The 20,566-nt window shown below is 33.2% G+C and overlaps 1 protein-coding gene across 5 annotated transcripts; it reads right to left on the minus strand.

The window, feature by feature from the left end:
* Positions 1 to 5,052: 5,052 nt before the first annotated feature.
* On the minus strand, positions 5,053 to 20,217 carry LOC108484155 (uncharacterized). 5 transcript variants are annotated; one of them, XM_017787840.2, is made up of 9 exons: positions 19,960 to 20,217; positions 19,808 to 19,859; positions 18,794 to 18,867; positions 18,175 to 18,276; positions 17,611 to 17,754; positions 16,056 to 16,107; positions 15,684 to 15,757; positions 15,002 to 15,091; positions 5,053 to 5,327 (listed from the first exon to the last, which is right to left on the minus strand). In XM_017787840.2, the coding sequence occupies exons 1-9, from the start codon at positions 20,085 to 20,087 to the stop codon at positions 5,300 to 5,302; spliced, it is 744 nt and encodes a 247-aa protein (XP_017643329.1). In that variant the 5' UTR covers positions 20,088 to 20,217; the 3' UTR covers positions 5,053 to 5,299. The 5 variants fall into 5 exon arrangements, with proteins under 5 accessions (XP_017643329.1, XP_017643331.1, XP_052885792.1 ...); XM_017787842.2 differs by having other exon boundaries at positions 5,053 to 5,322; positions 14,975 to 15,091; positions 19,960 to 20,178; XM_053029832.1 differs by having other exon boundaries at positions 14,975 to 15,091; positions 19,960 to 20,178.
* Between the last annotated feature and the right edge of the window lie 349 nt (positions 20,218 to 20,566).

Consider the following 20,566-nt stretch of genomic DNA (forward strand, 5'->3'; position numbering starts at 1 on the left):
ACGGGCCATGCATTCCAACCTACCATGGGACTGGGAAAAAGAAACATATAAGGGTTAGGATACTGACATAATCTGAAAAGGATGTGATATGGGTGTCATCGGTTGAAGTGTTGGGCCCGGTGACTGTGTGGGCACTGTTGATGGGCACGGTGATTGTGTGGGCCCTGTTGATAGGCCCACGTCGTCATCCCTTCTTCTTGGATTTAAAGGGCCCCGTCATTCTCTTTGAACATGAATTTACTGTCGCCTCTCCTCTTCCAACAATAAATATGGCTTGCCATGGATCTTAAATCATGGCATGTATTCCGGCACGCACGCTAACTCAAGAACGATGATTGGTTCTAGAGTGGGTATATAATCATACCGATTTTCCCACATTTCGATATATTCTGACCAATATCTCGGCCATTCGTATTCAATTATCGTAAGTCGACTTTGTACTCATCATCAAGCATCTCAGGTGCCACGAGAATCAATTGTCCGAATCTAAATTGCCGTAATACTCTATCTGACTAATACATCTCCACGATAACATAGTTGAACAATGAGACCTTCACATGCCAAATGTTTGGATTTTGAAAGAATTCATCCGGAATTACTGCCTGAATTGTTAGATCCTCGTATGGTGTCCATTGAAACTATGAACATGATAAAAATATCAGTTATATACATAATACTAAATACTAAATACGAAACGGCTATTTTATTATGTATATATATATTATTTAATACTTACTTGTGCTTCCGATCATTCGTCTAATAGAAGCTGTAGATATTCAAGAGAGGTAGATATTCCAACATAACTCGTCGAATGATTCCACCTAATTAAATAAATTTTTAGCATACAATTATATTTTAAATCTACGTAATAATTGTAAAATCTAATATAAAATTTACCTCGTTATAAGTGGGAATGTATATGGGTGGTCCACTCGATGACGTAAAAATAGAAAGCGAAACCGTGTCCATGATTGCAGTAGTGATATGCAACCTCCTTGTACAATGTTGCTAACACGACAGACTCCCAACTAAATTCACCAGTTGCTCTAAAATCAACGAGTTTCAGCAGCCATCTCAGATGTACAAGGTTTCGTAACAAGTCCGGCATTAGATAACCTCCAATCATCTCAAGAATGTATGCCCGAGCATATCGTATTCTTTCTAGTTCAGTCAAATCATTATCCAGCTCCGGGAATGTGTCTCGTAACCAGCCCATCTCAATCCGACCTCCGCTAATATTATCTGGAATGTCACCCAAAAACTCGTAGCAAACGGCTCCCGAATCAGCAAATTGAGCGAACCCGCTGACTACATACCCATCCACCAGCAATCCCAATTGTAACTGCACGTCTTCCAGAGTGATAGTACACTCACCGCATGGAAGATGGAAAGTGTGGGCCTCGGGTCTCCACCTCTCTATCAACACACTGGTTAGTTTCGGGTCCAATTTGCACCCCCGGCCTATTGTGGCCACGTGCCAAAAACCCGTTTCCCGCAAGTAATTCTCTATCAACGGTGATGGAGTACCAAACATATTACGGATATAGCATTGCAACACCAGATCTACAGACTGTTATAAAAAATTATAAAATAAAAATTAATTAAAATTGAATAAATGAAAAAAATAAATAACATTGAAAATTTAAAATTAACACTTACCATTTTCATTTGCTCGACGGAGATATGTTTATTATCGAGATGAATTAATTCTCCTGTCATTGTTAACATGATCAAATGTTTTTTAATTTAAAAAAAAAAACTAATTCAGAAAAATTTTAAATAGAGCTTTTTTGAAAAAATTAAAGAGAGCTTTGAGAGAATTTTGAGAGGATTTTTGTGTGAAAAAATAAAATAGAGGTTTTTATAGTTTTTTCTTTTGACCATTGGAGCCCAAACGATCAAAAAAAAATTAGCTGTTGGGGGCTTAAAAAAAGGGGGCAAAATGCATCCCTAGGGGAGCGTTTTGTCCACGTTAGCACAAAACGTTTCCTTGAGGGCACGCTCTGTGCTAATGTGGACAAAACGCTTCCCCAGGGACGCGTTTTGCTGACGTATCACCTGAGGTCACGCTGACGTGGACGCTTTTTTGGAGAATTCAACCCTTTCCAATAAATAATTACAAAGTTGGCCCATTTCCGTAAATAATTTTAGAAAAGAACTTTTTTGGGTAAAATGGCCATTAGTATTGATCCTAACATTAATTTCACCTTATATATTTTGATATTTGGTTAAAAATTTGTATGCATTTTGATATACAAATGTACTTTATTATATATTATTTAAATATAATGTATTTTAGAAATTTTATATATCAAAATATATTGTATTGCGGCATACCAAAATAAATTTTAATATCACATTATATATTTCAATATCAATTAAATATAACTTATTTTGTTTATTATATATTATCATAAAATTGCTACATCAAATAAAAATTAAATTTTGGTATACCAATATTTGTTAGTATGCATTAAATTTTGATTTATAAATTTTATACCAAAATTTTAAAAGAGATTGAAATTTTAAATAGATATTAAATTTTTAACTCGTACTCTATATTAAAATTCCTAATCAATTTCTGGAATTTTTAAGAACATTTCATTAGATATTTTGGATATCTATTAAAAGTTTTAATATTTGGTTTATAACTTTGGTATACCAAAATATCTAATGAAACAATATTAAAAATTTTGGTATTGCATTAGATATTTTTCTATCACTTTAAAATTTTGATATCAGTAAAAAAATTAATTTCACATTAGAAATTATTAATATCCCATTAGAAATTTTAGTATTGCTTTAGACTTTCACTACAGTTTAGCCAAAAAACCAATGTAATTATTTTTCTTTTACTAGAATAACCTATTACAAATTTTGTTTTATATGAAAGCTAAAGCGTTCACTAGAATTTTCTATTGACGATTGAATCCCAATCGATATCAACTCATGATTTGAACGTGAAACTTTGGCCACTTTACCACCAATTCAATAAAAAAATGGTTAAATTATGACTCAATTAAGGTCACTCAATTATGGGTCATTTTTTTCTGTAACTTAATAATGATTTTTTTAAAATTAGTCACCTAATTATGGGTTTGTTTATTTTTAGTGATCTAACTATGAATTTTTTTTTTAATTTGTTACCCACTAAATCAAGATCGGTTTTTCTTGTCTATTTCCTTAATTATACTAACGAGAGAGTCACCTAAACCCTAAAAAATTAATAGAATAACAAATCTAGCACTCAATTTTTACATATTCTATTGATTTAGTTATAAATTTTAAAAACTAACCCTCAAAAAGTTACAATGGTCTCAATTTAATCCTAATTCTAAAAATAAATAAAATACATAAATATTTTCAAAAATATAAAAAAATTTATATTAATATTAAATAATAATAATAATAATAAAAGAACCTCCATCTTGCCCCTCCCCCCACCGTCCCCTCTCCCTCTCTGCTGCTGCTGTAAAAATGGCAGCATGTTAAGAAAGTTTCGTCAATATATCATCAGCTTCTTCTAAGCCATTAGCATTTCATTAATATAGATTGTATGGTTGAATATCATTTATTTTTCAGGAATGAGTTAACAAAAGCTTCTCTTTAGACCACTAATTAACGGAAAATCAAAATGTATTTTCATAGACACATTGACAGGAAACATTATTAACCACAACACTATAAATGTTAATAGTCTATTAAGCTGAGCAATCAGTAATAAAGAGCTATAAAGTAGGTTCACAGCAGCATCAACAAAGTATTAACATGATCCTAACTCCAAAAGTAATCTCTAGTAGCAGGGTCCATCCCTGTGATGGGCTATATCAGCAGAATACTATAAATATTAATATAAAATTTAAATTTGTAAACGGGAAGTACGGTGGGGGAGAGAGAAAAGATGGAGCCTTTTTTTTATTTAATATTAATATTAAATTTAAATGTATTATTATATTTTGTTGAAAATATTTATGTATTTTATATATTATTTCTTGTCAACATTTATTTCTTTAAATTTTTAGAATTAAGATTAAATTGAAATTATTTGTAACTTTTGCAGGTTAATTTTTAAAATCATGACTAAATCAATATAATATATAAAATTAATGACTAAAACTATTATTTTATCATTTTTAGGGTTTAGGTGACCCTTTGTTAGTGCAATTAACAGAAATGGACCTAAAAAACAATCTTAATTAAATAACTAATTTAAAAATTCATAATTGAAAAATCAAGAGAGAATATGTGTCATAGTTAAATTACCTAAAAATTTACAGATATATGAAACAAGTTAACTACTTGTTTTACCATTTCCATACATCATATTAGACCGGAGGAGCCTTCATTTTCCAATGAAATCGGTTTAATTTTCTTTCATTCCTAATGACTAATCTATAAAAGCCATCCCAACGCATGGGATAGTTTGATTGAAAATTTACCATATAAGCGAAGGTAAGATAAAACTAGATATATATAAAAGTTGTTATTTTAATATAAAATATCCTATTATTTTAATTTAACATTTTATAAAGTTATTTGAGATTTACATGTTCAAAATTTATTTATTTCAATTTCGTTACATTTATGTATTTATATTCAATGTCTCATGAATTTATATATATTATCTAATAATTCATTCTGTGTGTACATTCATGTTTTGCATAGACTATCATACTGCTTCAATTTAAAGATTAATTTTTTCCTTGTCATGTTTGTATTGTGTATTATTACGTCATCTTATATATTTTATAATTTATCATAATGGGCAATAAAATATGTTCATATTCTATTTACATTGTGTAACAAAGTAATATGAATTGATTTAAAATTTTGTGTGTTAACCGTATATCTATAATAAGTTTTGCATCATTTAATATTTTAATTAATTTTCATTTTTTTTATGACGTGTTAGTTTATTATATGTTTGTATCATCCTCATTTAATTTTATCTCCAAATTCATTTATTTGAGAATCAAATCACATTATTTATATATATTCAAAATATGATTCGAATTTCCCCAAGCATAGCAAGGGGCATGATGTAGTAACAAATAAAAACTGAAACATGTTTCACATCTAGATCATTAACAGAATAATTTTGTGCATCCAAACTGTTTACAATCTGAGAATGCTTATTTGAATTGTAAATATCAGCAAACCTGAGTTGATAGATGTCTACATATCAACCTATATTTAACTAATGAAAAACAAGTTTCCATGCCTTGTTGGCTGCTTGAAAATCATACTAAACCAGCACGAAATCTTCTCCATATTAACTTCTTTGTTACACTATTCACCATTATATGCTCTCATACCTATGTTCTGCCCTATCAAAAGTAATAACAAATTTCTTATGTTCTCATACATAAACAAACAACCAAATAACAGAAAAATGTAAATACATACTTGGAAACCAATCTAATTTAAGGAGTATACTGACTTGCATTAACAGGATAACTACCAAAAACCTACAAAGAAATCTATTGCTAAGAAGAATTTGAAGTCCTTAACTGGGATTTCTGCTTTCTTTCCCAATGTTTACTTCCCTTTTTTATTGTACATTTTATAGTTTGAAGCATCAAATGCAGACAGGAAAGACTAGGGCTGACAAAAAGTCGGTTAAACCGACTTAGTTTAGTCGGTTTGGTCATGTCAGTTCGCTTTTAGCTCATGAAATATATAACCAAACCGACGGAATCAACAAACATATAACAGATGCATTATTTTTAAATAAGAAAAATATTCAACCCAAAGTCAACCCAATTACCGATATATAACCAACCTTATGCGAGTTATCACCAAAATCAGTCAGCTACTTCGTTACAATCTTGAAAAGGTCTGTTAAGTCGGTTTTATCTTTTGAACCAAAACAACTGCTCTCCCCTAGGAAAGAATACTTTTTAGCATCTTTAGTCTCTAAGGACTCAAACTAGAACAAATTCTCAACCTAACCCAAATTAACATGTTACTTCCTCATAACCTTGTAGTCTTCCACACAATTCCAACTTAGTTCAATTCCACACAATGCATAAGAGTTAGTGAGTAAAAAAGGCTCCATATAGCATGACTAGGGATAGTAAGATATTGACAACCTAAATCGTTCTTTGCAGAGAATCTGTTTCAACATGTTGAATCCGTTAGTGTCCAGTCAAATAGCTAATAGAAAAAGGAGCGGCTGATTGGTAAATGAATCAGAAAGTAACTTGTTTGGTTTATTAAATCGGTTTTCAATTAACAGATAAAGCCAATTAAACCATAAAAAACCCAATTATTTTTTTTCTAAAGAGCATACTATTGAATGCATTTCAAGTATTTACTACATTTAATACCTTATTCAATATTAAAATGAATATGTTTCATATTTAAATCTCTTTTCAATTGGACTGACAGGTTAAACCAAAGACTGGTGTTTCAATCATTGGTCCGGTTTTTTATTCATTACCATCAAAGTGGAACAAGAATTTCGAAAAGCTGAGGTTTAACCTTAACTCTTCAACATAAGCTCAAAGTTTGTAAGAGAAAAAAAAAATGATTAATAAAAAGTTATGTGTATATATGGAATTAGAATGTCAAATCCATAAACTAGTAAATCATTTAGATATTTAACCCGTCTTTTTTTTTTCGAAAAAAAAAGAAAAAAGCATTTGTACTCTCATAACTCAAGTCAAATAACTCTCAAAATGCTCAAAAAAAAATCCTTAGGCATTCTTTTATTGAGTGGTCTCTAACCCCTATTTTATTTATCTCGCTTAGAATCTATTTTGATTCTTCATTTTACTTTAGTTGTTGAGAAAATTGAAAAGGGTATTTCCTTGTTCTAGGATCTTTTATCTTTGCCTTGAATCATTAGATTTAGACATTACTTCGGCAATATTTAATCATTTAAAAAATGGCAGCAACATGCCCATTTTTCTCTCTTTTTTTCTTTCTATCAAAGAATCATATGAACGATTGTCTCAAAGGCTCGAACAAAACAGATGATCAGGTCAGTGTGCTCTCAATATGATTAGTTTCGGTTTTGAACTGACCCTCATAAGGTAACACTTAGAGACAACACAAGTTTGACGTCTAATCTTTCATCTGACACGTTCCATTCAGCCTAAATGTTTGAGGAGATCGCTGCCAAGTATTTATAGAAGGTGCATCAGACAACCTGTGAAAGGTGAAGGTTCTAAAAGAACATCTGCTAATAAGAACTGCTTATTTCCAGTTCCAGTCTGGAACAAGCCTCGAGACCTAAATTTCCCTTCTCTTTTTACCTCATAAGAAAGCACTCCATAAAGAAAACATCAAAGACTTGTTGAGTTACACTAGGACCAAAGTTGGTCTTTGAAGTCATCAAGTCGGAATGAGCAAATGTTCGCATTTAACTTCTTTGCTAATGTAATTTTCTTTTTTGCAACATGTTAAGACTTCTTGTTCCATTCTTCCCCGTAATTTTAAAATATCAAAGTATTGATAGTAATCAACAACAATTTTAAAGGGAAAACTTGTTAGGAGTGTGTGGGTCTCTAAAGGACTTAGCACTACTCAAGGCAAGGATATACTCTCTAAGTGGATACCCAAAGAGACTAGGATTTTGGGAACTAATGTTAATGAACCCAAAAGAATTTGGGTACCAAAAATCAAAACTTGAATCTATGTTTGTAGGGGAAGGAGCATTTCTTCAAGGTGAACAATACAAGTGGAAACTCATGGTATCTTGATAGTAGATGCTCAAGATATGACCGGTGACAAGAGTCATTTCATTGAACTAAAACCAAAGAGTGGAGAAGTTACATTTGGTGACAACTCCAAAGAACTCATTGAAGAGATAGGCTCTATTGGTAAAATTTTCAATTTTTATTGAAAATGTTTTATTTATCAACGGTTTTAAGAATAATCTTTGTGATCAATGTCTCAATATCATATTTTAGTCAAATGAGTGTAAAGTCATTAATATTGTTTCTAATAAGATTGCGTTTATTAGCCATAGAATAGGAAACATCGACATGGTGCATTTAGATGATTTAAATGCTTCAAACATTTGTTTTATGACTAAAAATGAAAATATTTCTTGGTTATGGCATAGAAAACTAGGACATGCTAGTATGAACATATTACATAAATTGAGTAAAAATGATTTAGTAAAAGGCTTGCCTAAAATTGATTTTGATAACGTTTGTGATGCATGTGTTAAAGACAAGAAAGAAAGAGTTTCTTTCAAACATATTAATGATGTGTCTACTATTAGAGTTTTACAATTGATTCAAATTTATCTTTTTGGTCCTATTAGAACTACTAACTTGGGTGAAAACAATCTGCCATAACCAAAAATATAGGAATACTCAATGAATAGGAGTCTTGGTGAACACTCAATGAATCAAAAAGAAAATTTTCAAAAAATGGATGGGAAGATACTGCGGATGAGAAGATGTATAGGAGTCTTGTTGGGTGTCTTGTGTACCTCACATCCACTAGGCCAAACATCATGTACACTATAATTGTTTTGTCCAAATTTTTCCATGTGCAAGTTATATTAATATGATTGTGTTATGCGCATTGGCGTAGGATCTAGTCACATGTCTTAGACGAGAAAGAATTCTTGTTTCGACCTATGCTTACTCAAAAGGCATATTCGTCCTTGATTGAACCCCCTTTCCAAACTAACGTTTGTGATAAAAATAAATTGCTTACTTTCTTTCATATTAGCAGCCTTTTTATAGGCTGTTAATTACAAAAGGAAAGTCATAATCTAATTCCTAATTTAAAGTCCTAGTAGAATTCCTAATTTAAAGTCCTAATAGAATTCCTAATTTAAAGTTTATAAAAAACTTAGTAAAACTAAAACTCCTAAAGAAATTAAATGAATGTAAAACTCTAATTCCTATTCCTTCTTTGATATTGTTTTCCAATGAAAACATCTACATCATTACTCCCCCTTTCGGAGTTGAGCTTGTCCTCAAGCTCAAATTCAGGATAAACTGCTCGAAAACTATCAATTGGTTCCCAAGTGGCATTTTCTTGAGGGCATCCTGCCCATTGCATTAATAGTTCCCGTCGACCTCGACTAAGCCTGGTATTAATAATAGCTTGTGGAGTAGGCAAGGCCTTGCCATCATATACTAAGGGCAAGTCTCCTACTGCATCTGGTTGAGGTCCCTTGTATTATTTGAGGAAAAAAACATGAAATGCATCATGTATTTTGCTGCCTGTAGGTAATTCAAGCTAATAGGCCACTATTCTTATTTTGTTCAAGACCTTAAAAGGACCAAAATATTTTGACAACTTGTGATGCTTCTGTTTAGTTATCGTCAATTGTCGACATTGTTGAAGCCGTAACCAAACCCAATCCCCGACTTTAAAATTCAACTCTCTGTGCCCCAAATCATAAGTGATCTTCATTCGTTGCTGAGCTTGCAAGAGTCTATCCCGAGCATTTGGTAAAAGTGCATCCCTATCTTGTAGAGCCTTATCCCTACCGTATACTAATTGGAAAAGAATGGCCTTTACGGTAGTGTGATATGAGGTGTTGTAGCAATACTCAACCCATGGAACCCAATCGACCCATTGTTGTGGACAATCACTAAAGAGTCATCGTAGGTACAATTTTATTATTTGGTTAACTACCTCTGTCTGACCATCAGATTGGGGATAGTATGCTGAAGAAAAAGCGAGCTTAGAACCACTTTGACGAAATAATTCCTTCCAAAACAAGCTGAGGAAAACTTTATCACGGTCCGAAACTATGGATTCCGACAAGCTATGAAGTCAGAATGCCTTTGCAAAGAAGACAGTAGCAACAAATATAGCAGTAAACAGATGGGATAAGGGTAAAAAATGAGCATACTTTGAGAGTCTGTCCACAACCACCATAAGTGCTGATTTCCCTTTTACTTTGGGTAGACCCTCCACGAAATCCATAGAGATATCAGCCCATAAGTACTGATTTGTTGATTTTAGGTACTGGAGTGCTCATGAGTAATTAGGCATAAAAAACAATACAAGTGTGTACTCGATTGCGGAAAAAACAAGGTTTCGACAAAATCCGAAAACCTCATTGTCGACGCCACCCAGGTGTGTGATTGCCCGTGTGGTAGGCCGTGTGCTCTAACAAAGCCGTGTGATCAACGAGGCCAGGCCGTTACGGCCAAAGCTAATTTGGGCCGTGTAGACCACATGAGCATATGGGCCCACACGGATAGGCCACATGGACGTGTGAGCCCATTTTTACTGAAATAACTGTTAAGGTTACACGGGTCGCCCAAGTCAACTATAAACCTTCCGCAAGGCCGGTAAGTACTAATTAGACCTTTAACTGTGTGATATTGATTGTGTGAATTATGTACTGAACATGTTATATACAAGCATGTATACTGAACTGAATGTGTATCTGACAAACCTGTAATAACATGACATTTCATTGTACTGAAAGGCTTTTAAGCCTAATATACTGGCAGCTCAACTGCAAATTATTGTTTTGTACCGCATTCGGTACTGTGACAGCCCAAAATTGACCCTAGTCGGAAAGTGGTTTCGGGACCACAAAACCGAGTCATAAAAATAATTAATTGTTATATTCTATGCTTATTGTGTGTGTACATGCACATGTGGAAGTTTCATTCTCTAATTTTACCAATTGTATGAGAAATTATTAAATAGGGATCAATGTGAGACATGGTGAAATATGATAGGCTAGTTTTAAATGGCTTATTAGTGCATGTTAACACAAAGGTGGACTTGCATGTCAAATTGCCCAATTTATTAATGGTGGCGGCCAAGATGGCATATTGATGGGCAATATATATGTTTAATTAGATTTTAATAATAAGGAATGGGTCATTGGAGATAAAATAATGTTAGTAAAAGAAGAAAAAAGAAAAAAAAAAAAAAGAATGCTCATCTTTTCTCCATTGCCGTGACTTGAAGGAGGAAGAAGAATGGAATTCTTTGGTTCATGATTTGGCTTGGATGATGCTTAGGAAGAGGTAAGCACTTTGAAATCCTTGGAAATTTAGGTATAAATGAGGTGATTAGTTCAAGTTCTACTCATTTCATGGATTAAATTTTGTTGTTTGGAGGTTTGATATTCGCCAAGTAGTTGAAGCTCTTGGTACATATGTTTTTTTTCTTTTGAAGGTTGATATTGGTTTGTTCATAAGGGGGTGCGAATGTGGCCATCGAAGGATCTTAATGAACAATATATGTAGCTTGGGTTTATAACATTCGGTTAAGGAATGTTGTGTGCTAGCAAGTTTGGTTTAATATTAGATGTAAACCACTTTGTATTTGATGAATTGAAGAAAATAGTGAAGGGCAAATTAAAAGATGTTGAATGAATTTTTGGCTTAGTTGAGCTTAAGCATTCGGTCAATTATGGGCATTGTTGTAACCTAATTGTAATTTGCAACTCTTAATTTTGAGATGTGAAGCTATGCTAGAAGAGAAAAGAAAATTCGCCAAGTGTTCATGGGAGGAAACTATGTGCTTGAAAGAATAAAAGTGACACTATAATTGATAGTATAGGTATTCGCCATTCAATCAAGTGTATAGGTGATGTTAGATCAAATTTAGCACATTCGGCTATATAAGTATACCCATTTATGATATTGCCTTCGATTGTATAAAATTGACTAAAATGGGTAATTAGTAAGGGTGGTTACCTAATATACGAATATGTATATGTGTATGTATGATTGGATTATTGATAGTATGGTAATTGCATAAGGCTATTAGCGAATAGCTAAGAACGCAAGGTAGTAAGATAAAATTTTACCATGTCGTTCGTATGTCATAAGATCATTAAAATGTGGATACCAATATATGTACCAAAGCGGTTGAATGAGTTAATTTATTTGTTTAAGCTCAAGATCCTAAAGGAGAGGCGTCCAACAAGGGAAATCGAAGATCATCGAGTAGCCGACTTGGAATTATTTACCCAAGACAAGGTAAGTCATTAAGCACATATGTTTGATATTGCTTAAATGATTGGAAAATCTATGCAATTGTGTTTAATGGAATGCTATATATATATGTATAAATGAAATTGTATGTGTATGGAATGAGGATAATTGTTGAATGTAAAAGAAATAGTGGAATGTGTAGAAAGTTTGCTTTCGGCACTATGTGTCTGGCAATACGTGTGTATGGTGACGAGATTGGCACTAAGTGTGCGTCTTGGAAATATATGGCACTAAGTGTGCGTGCTGGAAATATATGGCACTAAGTGTGCGTCTGGAAATATATGGCACTAAGTGTGCGTCTGGAAATATTTGGCACTAAGTGTGCAAGCTGGAAAAATACTGACCTTGGGTGTGCGAGTTCGGAGGGTATGGCATTGTAAAAGTGCGAGCTTAAATTACGTGGCACTAAGTGTGCGAAATCGAGTAGTAAGCACTTTGTGTGTGCGTACTCTATATATATGGAGGGTGTGTCTCCATTGAATTGAGTATGGACAGCGGATCGGGTAAGTACCTCGAGCTCATGACGAATAGAGAATTCATTCATGCTTGGGGATTGAAATTGGTAAGCCTTAAATCTATGTGATGATTGAAATGTGTATGGTAGTGCTGGAAAATGAGTTAATGTGTAAAATGCTTGATTATCTTGTTGTGTAGAATATGAAATGTGGATGTATGAATTGAGTGCGAGATTGGACCGAAAGGTCCGAGGTATTATGGTATAGATTCGATATGGACGAGTACCTAGCCTCATTTGTTATACATGTAGTAGTAACTTTATCGTGGATTGATGAATGCTTATGACTTCTTGAGTTGTAAACTCACTCGGTGTTTTTTTCTTGTCACCCATTTTAGGTCTCTCGGACTCGTATTGTTTGCGTGATCGGGACCGTCATTGAAGTCATCACAACGGCTGAAATCTTGTGGTATTGTTTTTGTTGTTGTAGAACATTTGGCATGTATAGGCTATTATATTTTGTCGAATTGTGGGTTGTAAACTTTAAGCCATGCGAAAATGGCCTATGTGGTCGTCGAGTGGGATGCTAGAGCCTATAGCCACGAGTCTTAGAAACTCTAATTTTGATAAGGTGGCCATAATTTGTCATGTATGATGGATGATTAAGGCCAAGGAAAATTCATGAAATTGGCATAGTCTCTGCGCAGAATCGCGGACAGCAGCAGTGAGATGAGATTGAAAAATCACTAAAAATAGTAGAAGTAGAATTAAATAGTGAGTAAATTATGGAACTGAACCTTGATGAATCTATTTTTATATGGACGAAACGAAGCGACCATATGAGCAGTATCTTGAGAAATATTAAAGTTCTCGTGAGACAGGGCCAGAACGGTTTCTGGGTCCCCTGTCGCGACTTTGAAAATTTACCATAAATTATCCAGAAAGAATTAGGAGTCATGCCTTATATGTACAGATTCCATTTTGAGTCTAGTTTCATTAGAAACAAACGCCACCAGTATTAAAGCCCTGTACAGAGAGATATCCAAGTTGTAACGCGAAGGTCAGAGCAGTCGATCCTGTAACATGGGTGACTTTAACTAATAAACTGTACCAATTGGCCCAACCAAAATTCTAAAATAAATCCATGGATGGGTATATGAGTCTAAATTCAGGAAAAATTTACGAAACCAGTTTCGAGTTTTGAAACTCGAGATATGATTTTAAAGCGACGGTGACGCAGTTTTCCAGCCTGACTGGTAATGTCAAATTGGTTGGTATCTAGAGAGGATTTGGCCGTTAACCCCTCGTGTCCGACACCGGCGTCGGTCACGAGTTAGGGGTGTTACAGGTACTATCTAGAGTGTAAGGATGGTGTGTAGTGGCTGGTTGGGTAGAACTTGGTTACTCAAAACTACATGGCTGATACTGATACTAAGATGGGCTAAGGCCCAAACCGTTGTTGATACTGAAAGGGGCTTAGACCCAAGACTGTTTGACTGTGCACTGTGATTACTAATTGTTGGTTGTTTTCTGCGGGATTACACACTGAGTTTACAAAAACTCACCTCTCTGATTAATGTGCACAGGTAATCCCCAGACCTAGATGGATCGGTGCGGCAAAGGACTCAATGGTGACCACAGTTCTGGACTGTCATGGTTTTAATTTATGATTATTAGTTTTATTTTTAGTCTATTTTTACTGATTAAATTTTTGGGTTATAATTGGACTTTCGGACTTTGGTTTAGTTTTGGGTTTTAATTATCTTTACCTTATGGATTACAATTGTTAGTAGTAGGAAACCTCGATTTTCAAAAGAAACAAATGATTTTCGAAAATGCCCGATTATTTAATTGATTTAAAAGCTTCCGCAACGAATAACGTTTTGAAACTATCGACTAAATGAGTAACAAAATTTTGGAACTAATAAGATATTAAGATAAGTAATTCAATGGCAATAGTTTTATCGCAACAGCACGATTTTCAAACACTCTATCATGTGACATCACTAGATCTGGCCATAACGTCTAGGCCGGATTTAGGATGTTACAGAAGTATAAAGGTGTTTGTGGATAATCAAGCTACTTTAACTATTTCACTTAATCTAGTATTTCATAAAAAAAAAAAAAAAAGCATTTTAAAGTCAAGTATTATATGCTGTATGAAGTATAGAAGACAGATGAAGTGAAGCTAGTTTATTGCAGATCAAAGGACCAGATGACAAATATTTGTAAAAGTCTTCCCATGTTAGTCGATTTGAGTTTCTTAGGAATAAACTTGGTGTCTGCAACACTTGAGTTAGGAGGAGAATGTTAGTGTCTCAAGGGCTGCAAAGTCTTTTCTTCATTAAGATAACTAAGTTTTAGGGAGATTGTTAGCTTGTCAGTAGGAATAGGAAGCTAAGTTTGTTAGCTTGACTCATGTATATAAGCATTGCTTGGTTAATGAATTTGATCATCCTTCCCCATTCTTGCTTTATGTGCTTCAGTTAGTTCTCTGCTAAAATAACACAATGTAACAGGAAAACTGAAATTTCTATTTTTGAAACCAGAAATTACTTCCATCAGATATTATACTTACAGCTATAAAGTAGCTTTATGTACTTGCCTGTTGCCTTTTCTTATCAAAATAAGGTAGAGAGGATCTTGCCAAGCGAGCTTAAAGAGTTCTTTGACAATGTAGGCACATGTGGTAATGCTGAAAAGTTGGAAAAATGAAATCTTAATACCTTTGGCTAAAACCCAACAGAGAAATATCAGTATAAATTGGGAAGATGCTGCTGCAAAATAACTAGCTTGCACTCTATGATGATAATAGGAGAGCATGCAGGGGAATATAAAATTTTATCTCAAAACTTCACTTAATATTTACCTTTTTCGTGTGATTGCTACACTCTTGTATTCATAGCAACCCAAATATGGGTTTGGTTTCCTTTTTTTCTTAAATAATTTTCTTTTCCATAACATGAACCTCATTTGAGTTGTAAAGTTTTGATATAAAATACTTTTTGACTACCATTTGTTTACATGATTTGTAGAATATAATTTTTAAATGAACTTTTGACAGCTATAACAATTTAAAAGCTAAAACATGAAAAGAAAAATGTAAATAAAAGAAAAATAAATACATTTAAATGCCACATTCCAAAAATCTTGATATTCGTCCCTTCTTTTTTACCTTTTGAAATTCCTATGCTAAAATAGTAAAACAATTGCTTCAATTATAGGGAACCATAAAAGCCTTATTTCAGTTTTAGATTGTAAAAGGGGGGAAAGAAAAGAAAGTATACCTGCCAAAACTTATAAGTAGGACAATCCAGAAAAATGCCGTAGTCCAATTTGATTCTTTGTAGGCAACCCAAACCTGGAATGCATTTGCCAACAGAAGATTAACATTCGAGACAGGCTCCAAGACTAAAAACACAAACATCCTCAGTCAGATTTGTTGTTCATTCTCAGAAAAGCAAACATGAAGCTGAAATAGTGGACAACAATACGGTCTTTCTCACACCTCAGTTACATATTTACCCTCAACTAAAATTAATGAAAATAAGTTTTTCGGTTATGTATTACAGAAATGACTGCAATCTGATGTTTAATCTAGCACCAATAAGAAGTCAACTACAAAGATGTATGATCATGCGTTAGGATTTCGAACATACCGACAGAGCAACAACATTTATATAGAAATCAATCAGTGTAGCTGTCATCCACCTGCAAACAATTTAGCAATTTGTTAGGCTTTCCAGAAAGATGAGGAATTCAAGAGAGTGAAAAGCAATTGCAATGCACAGATGAAGTCATCTTGCACATAACATACACCGTATGCACATTTAGTGCTTCATGTCAGCGATAAGGCATTTATCCATCTGTTCAGAAGTGAAAGACCAACTAGAATTATTAATGCTTATGATAAGCAACAGTGGAAACAGATAATGCAGGATTTTTCCCGTTTTAGTTTCTGAAACATTAAACAAGGAATGTCAAGTCTTTCCACATAATGTTCTCACTCAGTCTTCCATGAATACTTTGGAGAGATAATAATCAGCACCAAGAATAGTTATGAACGATATTTTTCTTATACCTGCCTTCGAGCTTCATACTTGTCATTAGCCAATAAATGCATTTTAAAGACAATAATTAATTAATTAGTTGCAGAAACAAGGCTAACAAGTGATCAAACATCATTTATTCTATATGAAAAGGAAGCCTATCCAGAGCCGCCAACCCCCTCCCCCTCCCACACACACTCTTTTCACCCCTTTTCTCTTTTAAAACAGACAAGAAGAAAGAAAGTTTGTAAATTCTTTTACTTGATTTCATTAACAGAAAAAAGAAGGTTTCCTATTGAAACCAGTCTTAAGAAAACATTATTAGGCTATCTCTTCTATGTTTATGTTGGAAAACTATAAACAGCATTTATATCTCTAATTACAAATTTTGGTTTCAACTTACAGCAATGTAGCGAAGAGTGACACCAGATTCAAGGATATAGTCTCGTTTTGAATCCTTTAAATAGCACCAGCCTGATGTTAAAATACTGTTTTTCAAGCCATCATGACCAAAGAATGAAAGTATGCAAAGGGTGGATTCAGTGCATGCCTTAGAAGTTTTAAGGTATCAAATATCAAATATCAAACTAATTGGTGATATGTGGAAAGACTGAAGGGAGTAAAAGCTGCGGGTGAAGCCTAGGTCAATACATGGGATAAATAGTTTAATACATCTCCCTTGATATTCACAGTAGGAAATATTGCAGCAAATCAACTTGCTACATCAAAAAGGAGAACGCGGCATGATAGAATGCATAATGATCACAATTGAATACCATATGCTAGGCAGGAGTTGACTCGCAATCATATCAGAAGCATATTCACACTGAGTGTCTCCATAATTGCTATTAATTATAAGCTAGAGAGTTGAAATTGCTATTAATTATATCCAAAAAGAAGATAAGCAAAGGAAATTTGCATTGATTCATTAATCAGCCATTATATGTATCAAATAGTCATACTATTCAAGAAATCAATTTTAAAAGATGGTGCTGCAAGACAAAGAATATAGTATCCACTCAAAGCAGAAGTAAGAACTTTATTGTCTAGTCTATGGTATAAATATGACTGGATTTTCTTCAAAAGAATCACATTCACTGATAAATTACTCCAAACTGCAAGGAGCAGAAATGTTTGGCAAAAAAAGGGGATGAAAAAAACTCACGGAGTTAGCAGCTCTTTGCGGAATGGTGAACCATCAGTTAAGAGAGTGTAGATCAAAGTTCCCAGCATCAAGCAACCCAAAACGCTAAAGAGTATTCTTGCAATCGCAACAGAGGAATGTTTCCCTTTAGGTTTTGTACCATCCCTAGACAAAGAGAATTTGAAAAAGGAGTTATTCTATTCCTCAAGCAACTAAAAAGTGTCGTTATTAATCAAAAAAGATATTCCATGCGCCGTGGCAGTGATGTGACATTCCTATTCACTGAGCTTGAAGCCATCACATGAATATTGACATTATGTAAAATCTGATGAGTTGACCAAGGGTGCTGAAATTTATGCAATTTGATTAAACCATAAAACATCATTTCATCACATCCATGTCAATTTTTAAAATATATCAATCTAGGAATAGAACTATCTTTTGTTACGTAGTAGAGATCACTATATCAGTATTCTGAAAAGGTTAATATAACATATGAGACTAATTGCAAATGGCATGTTAACATGTTATAGGAGACTTGACAGATAATTATCTAATATTATACCCAGAGTTTGGGATTCTTACTTGCTTGCTTGGTTCAATAGAACATGATAAATGGGATCTTCCAGAGATTCTTGAGGAGACAAGTTGAAAAATTGAATAAAAAGGTAGCCAGATGTTGTAATACTGGGAAAAAGAGAAAAAGGTATAAAAATAAATTTGTGAAACGTAAATCATTGGACCGGTTGAGAAATCTAATATGGCAGATTGCATCAATTAATCAATAGACCAAGGGAAGAAATAAACTATGATAAGGATCATCGAATAACTACTTCCAAATTCCAATATATCAGTAGAAAGACATTATTATTTTCAAGATAGTAATAATTAGAAGCTTTATTTCTTTAACTTAAACCAGCACTGATGGGATTAAGACCAAATAAGCAATTAAATTCATTGTTCTTCACTTCTCCTTCAATATTCATTTGATGAATCCCCTAGAATCATTTTTTCTTTTAACTTTATTCAACATTTCTCTTCATTGCCTTTCTAGCTTAAACTGCAAAAATGATGTTAGAATGCATATGATATCAACAGCAGGTTACTTTTGAAATAACTAAAGGAAGTTTGTGTTAACCAGTTTCGTGAAATTATGCATGAACCATACTGCAGTGTAATTTTCAGATAGAGATATCAAACATACCTTCCAAGACATACAAGCAGAATTACCCAAAGTGTTGCAGCAATCAAACTTGATTCCTTGTAGGAAACCCAAACCTGATGCATTAAAACAAATCTCAGATAGAAATTAATAAAAAAAAATTCTCCCACCTATTCAAGAACGAGAGTATCATCACTCTTCTTCCCCTATACCAACAAAAGTATTAGCTTACAGCTAATATAAACCATACATTTAAAACACAGTAACACACAAGTCTAAAAGCATCAAGGAAATCATCTCTTAGAAAATATGACTTGCGGAATCCTCAGACATCACAGGGTACTGGGGTGCATATATCAGTGGATGATGATATGACAAAATTCTAAACTACTAGTTCCCATTAATCTCTCCTTCAAAGTTTCACCAATAGTAAACAACGGTTGACTACCCTTATCTTACAATTGATCATTCCCACATCAAAAGGACAAAATGTAAGTATAACCGTAAATATCTTTGTAGTTAAAAAACCTGAGTCTCAAAAGCATATACATGTAAATAGACACATAAATATTTAGATGTATTTACAAGATTCAGGTACAATGATTGTGGAGTTTAACTTAACGTTCTTAGTTGGTAGTTCAAAAGGAAAAAAAATATAAAGGGCACATGTGAATTTTAAGGATAATTATGTCTCTTATTTTTAAACAATTATGTCTCTTTTCTATTATTTAAGCTTCCCACAATTTTACTTTTTGAATACATACTACCCACATTTTTTCAAAACATAACCTTTTTATTTTATTCGCCCACAGAGTGGCTATACCACAATAATGTAAAACAAAACTTTTTTTTTTTTTACAGTTTTTAGCTTTTCATACGATTATATCTTAACAAGACCATTATTTTATTAATAAGTGCATGATCTACCCATGGAAAATGCTGCAGTCAGATTAAATAAGTCCAAATAACTAATTTAGTTTCACAAGTGGATATCTAACAAACTTAAGGTTAAATCCTTGATAAGAAACTTCAAATTGAAGTACAGTGAGAACATACCGCGAAAGGTACAACATTAATGTAGAAATCAACCAACGTTGCAGCCATCCACCTAAAAGATCATCGTCAATACATCAAAAAGAAACGATTCAAAATTTAATTTAATCATAACCTAATTTAAAGAAAAAAAAACTGAGAGAAAGTGAGAGTACGGAGTAAGAATTTCCCAGCGGAAAGGGAGGCCATCAATGGAGATGGTGTAAATGAGAGTGGTTACCATCAAGCACCACAGAACTAAGAAGAGAGCTTTTAAGCCATTCACTAGCAGAGAACTCGCCATTGCTACTTGATTTCTCACCAAAATCAAACTGGCAAGAAATTTTGTATATTTATAAATGTACACGAGAAATTGTGGGGGGGATGAGACCACGTCATTGCCAAAGCCGCCATTCAACTTCCTTCAAAAATTTTTTCTTTTTCTAATATATTTTTTTAAAAAAAATCTTATACTATTGCTGAAGTCCTTGGGACTATTTTTCAGTTACGTAAGTCTCACCTATATTTTTTACTAATTGATTTAAACATTAAAATAAATATATTTTAAATTCCAAATATTTATTGTAATTTCTTGGTGATATAATATACTTTAAGCAGTAAGAAGATTAATTTCAATTTATTGCAATTTTGAATTGGTAAGGCTTGCAATTGCACATAGTAAATTTTAATTTCCTTATTTTCTCTAATATTTTTTATATTCTTCATGTCTGTTTTATAATTTATATTTGGGGTTCGTGATTGTTCCTCCAACAATGTCATTTT

The sequence above is a fragment of the Gossypium arboreum genome, chromosome 6 (assembly GCF_025698485.1).
Source record: "Gossypium arboreum isolate Shixiya-1 chromosome 6, ASM2569848v2, whole genome shotgun sequence".
NCBI lineage: Eukaryota > Viridiplantae > Streptophyta > Magnoliopsida > Malvales > Malvaceae > Gossypium > Gossypium arboreum.

Coding starts and splice junctions, on each gene's coding strand:
- LOC108484155 (XM_017787840.2), bottom strand. CDS start 20,087: ATGGCGAGTTCTCTGCTAGTGAATGGCTTAAAAGCTCTCTTCTTAGTT. Junction 18,868..19,807: donor TTAATGTTGTACCTTTCGCG/GTATGTTCTCAC, acceptor TTAATGCATCAG/GTTTGGGTTTCCTACAAGGA. Junction 18,277..18,793: donor CTGCTTGTATGTCTTGGAAG/GTATGTTTGATA, acceptor TCTTTTTCCCAG/TATTACAACATCTGGCTACC.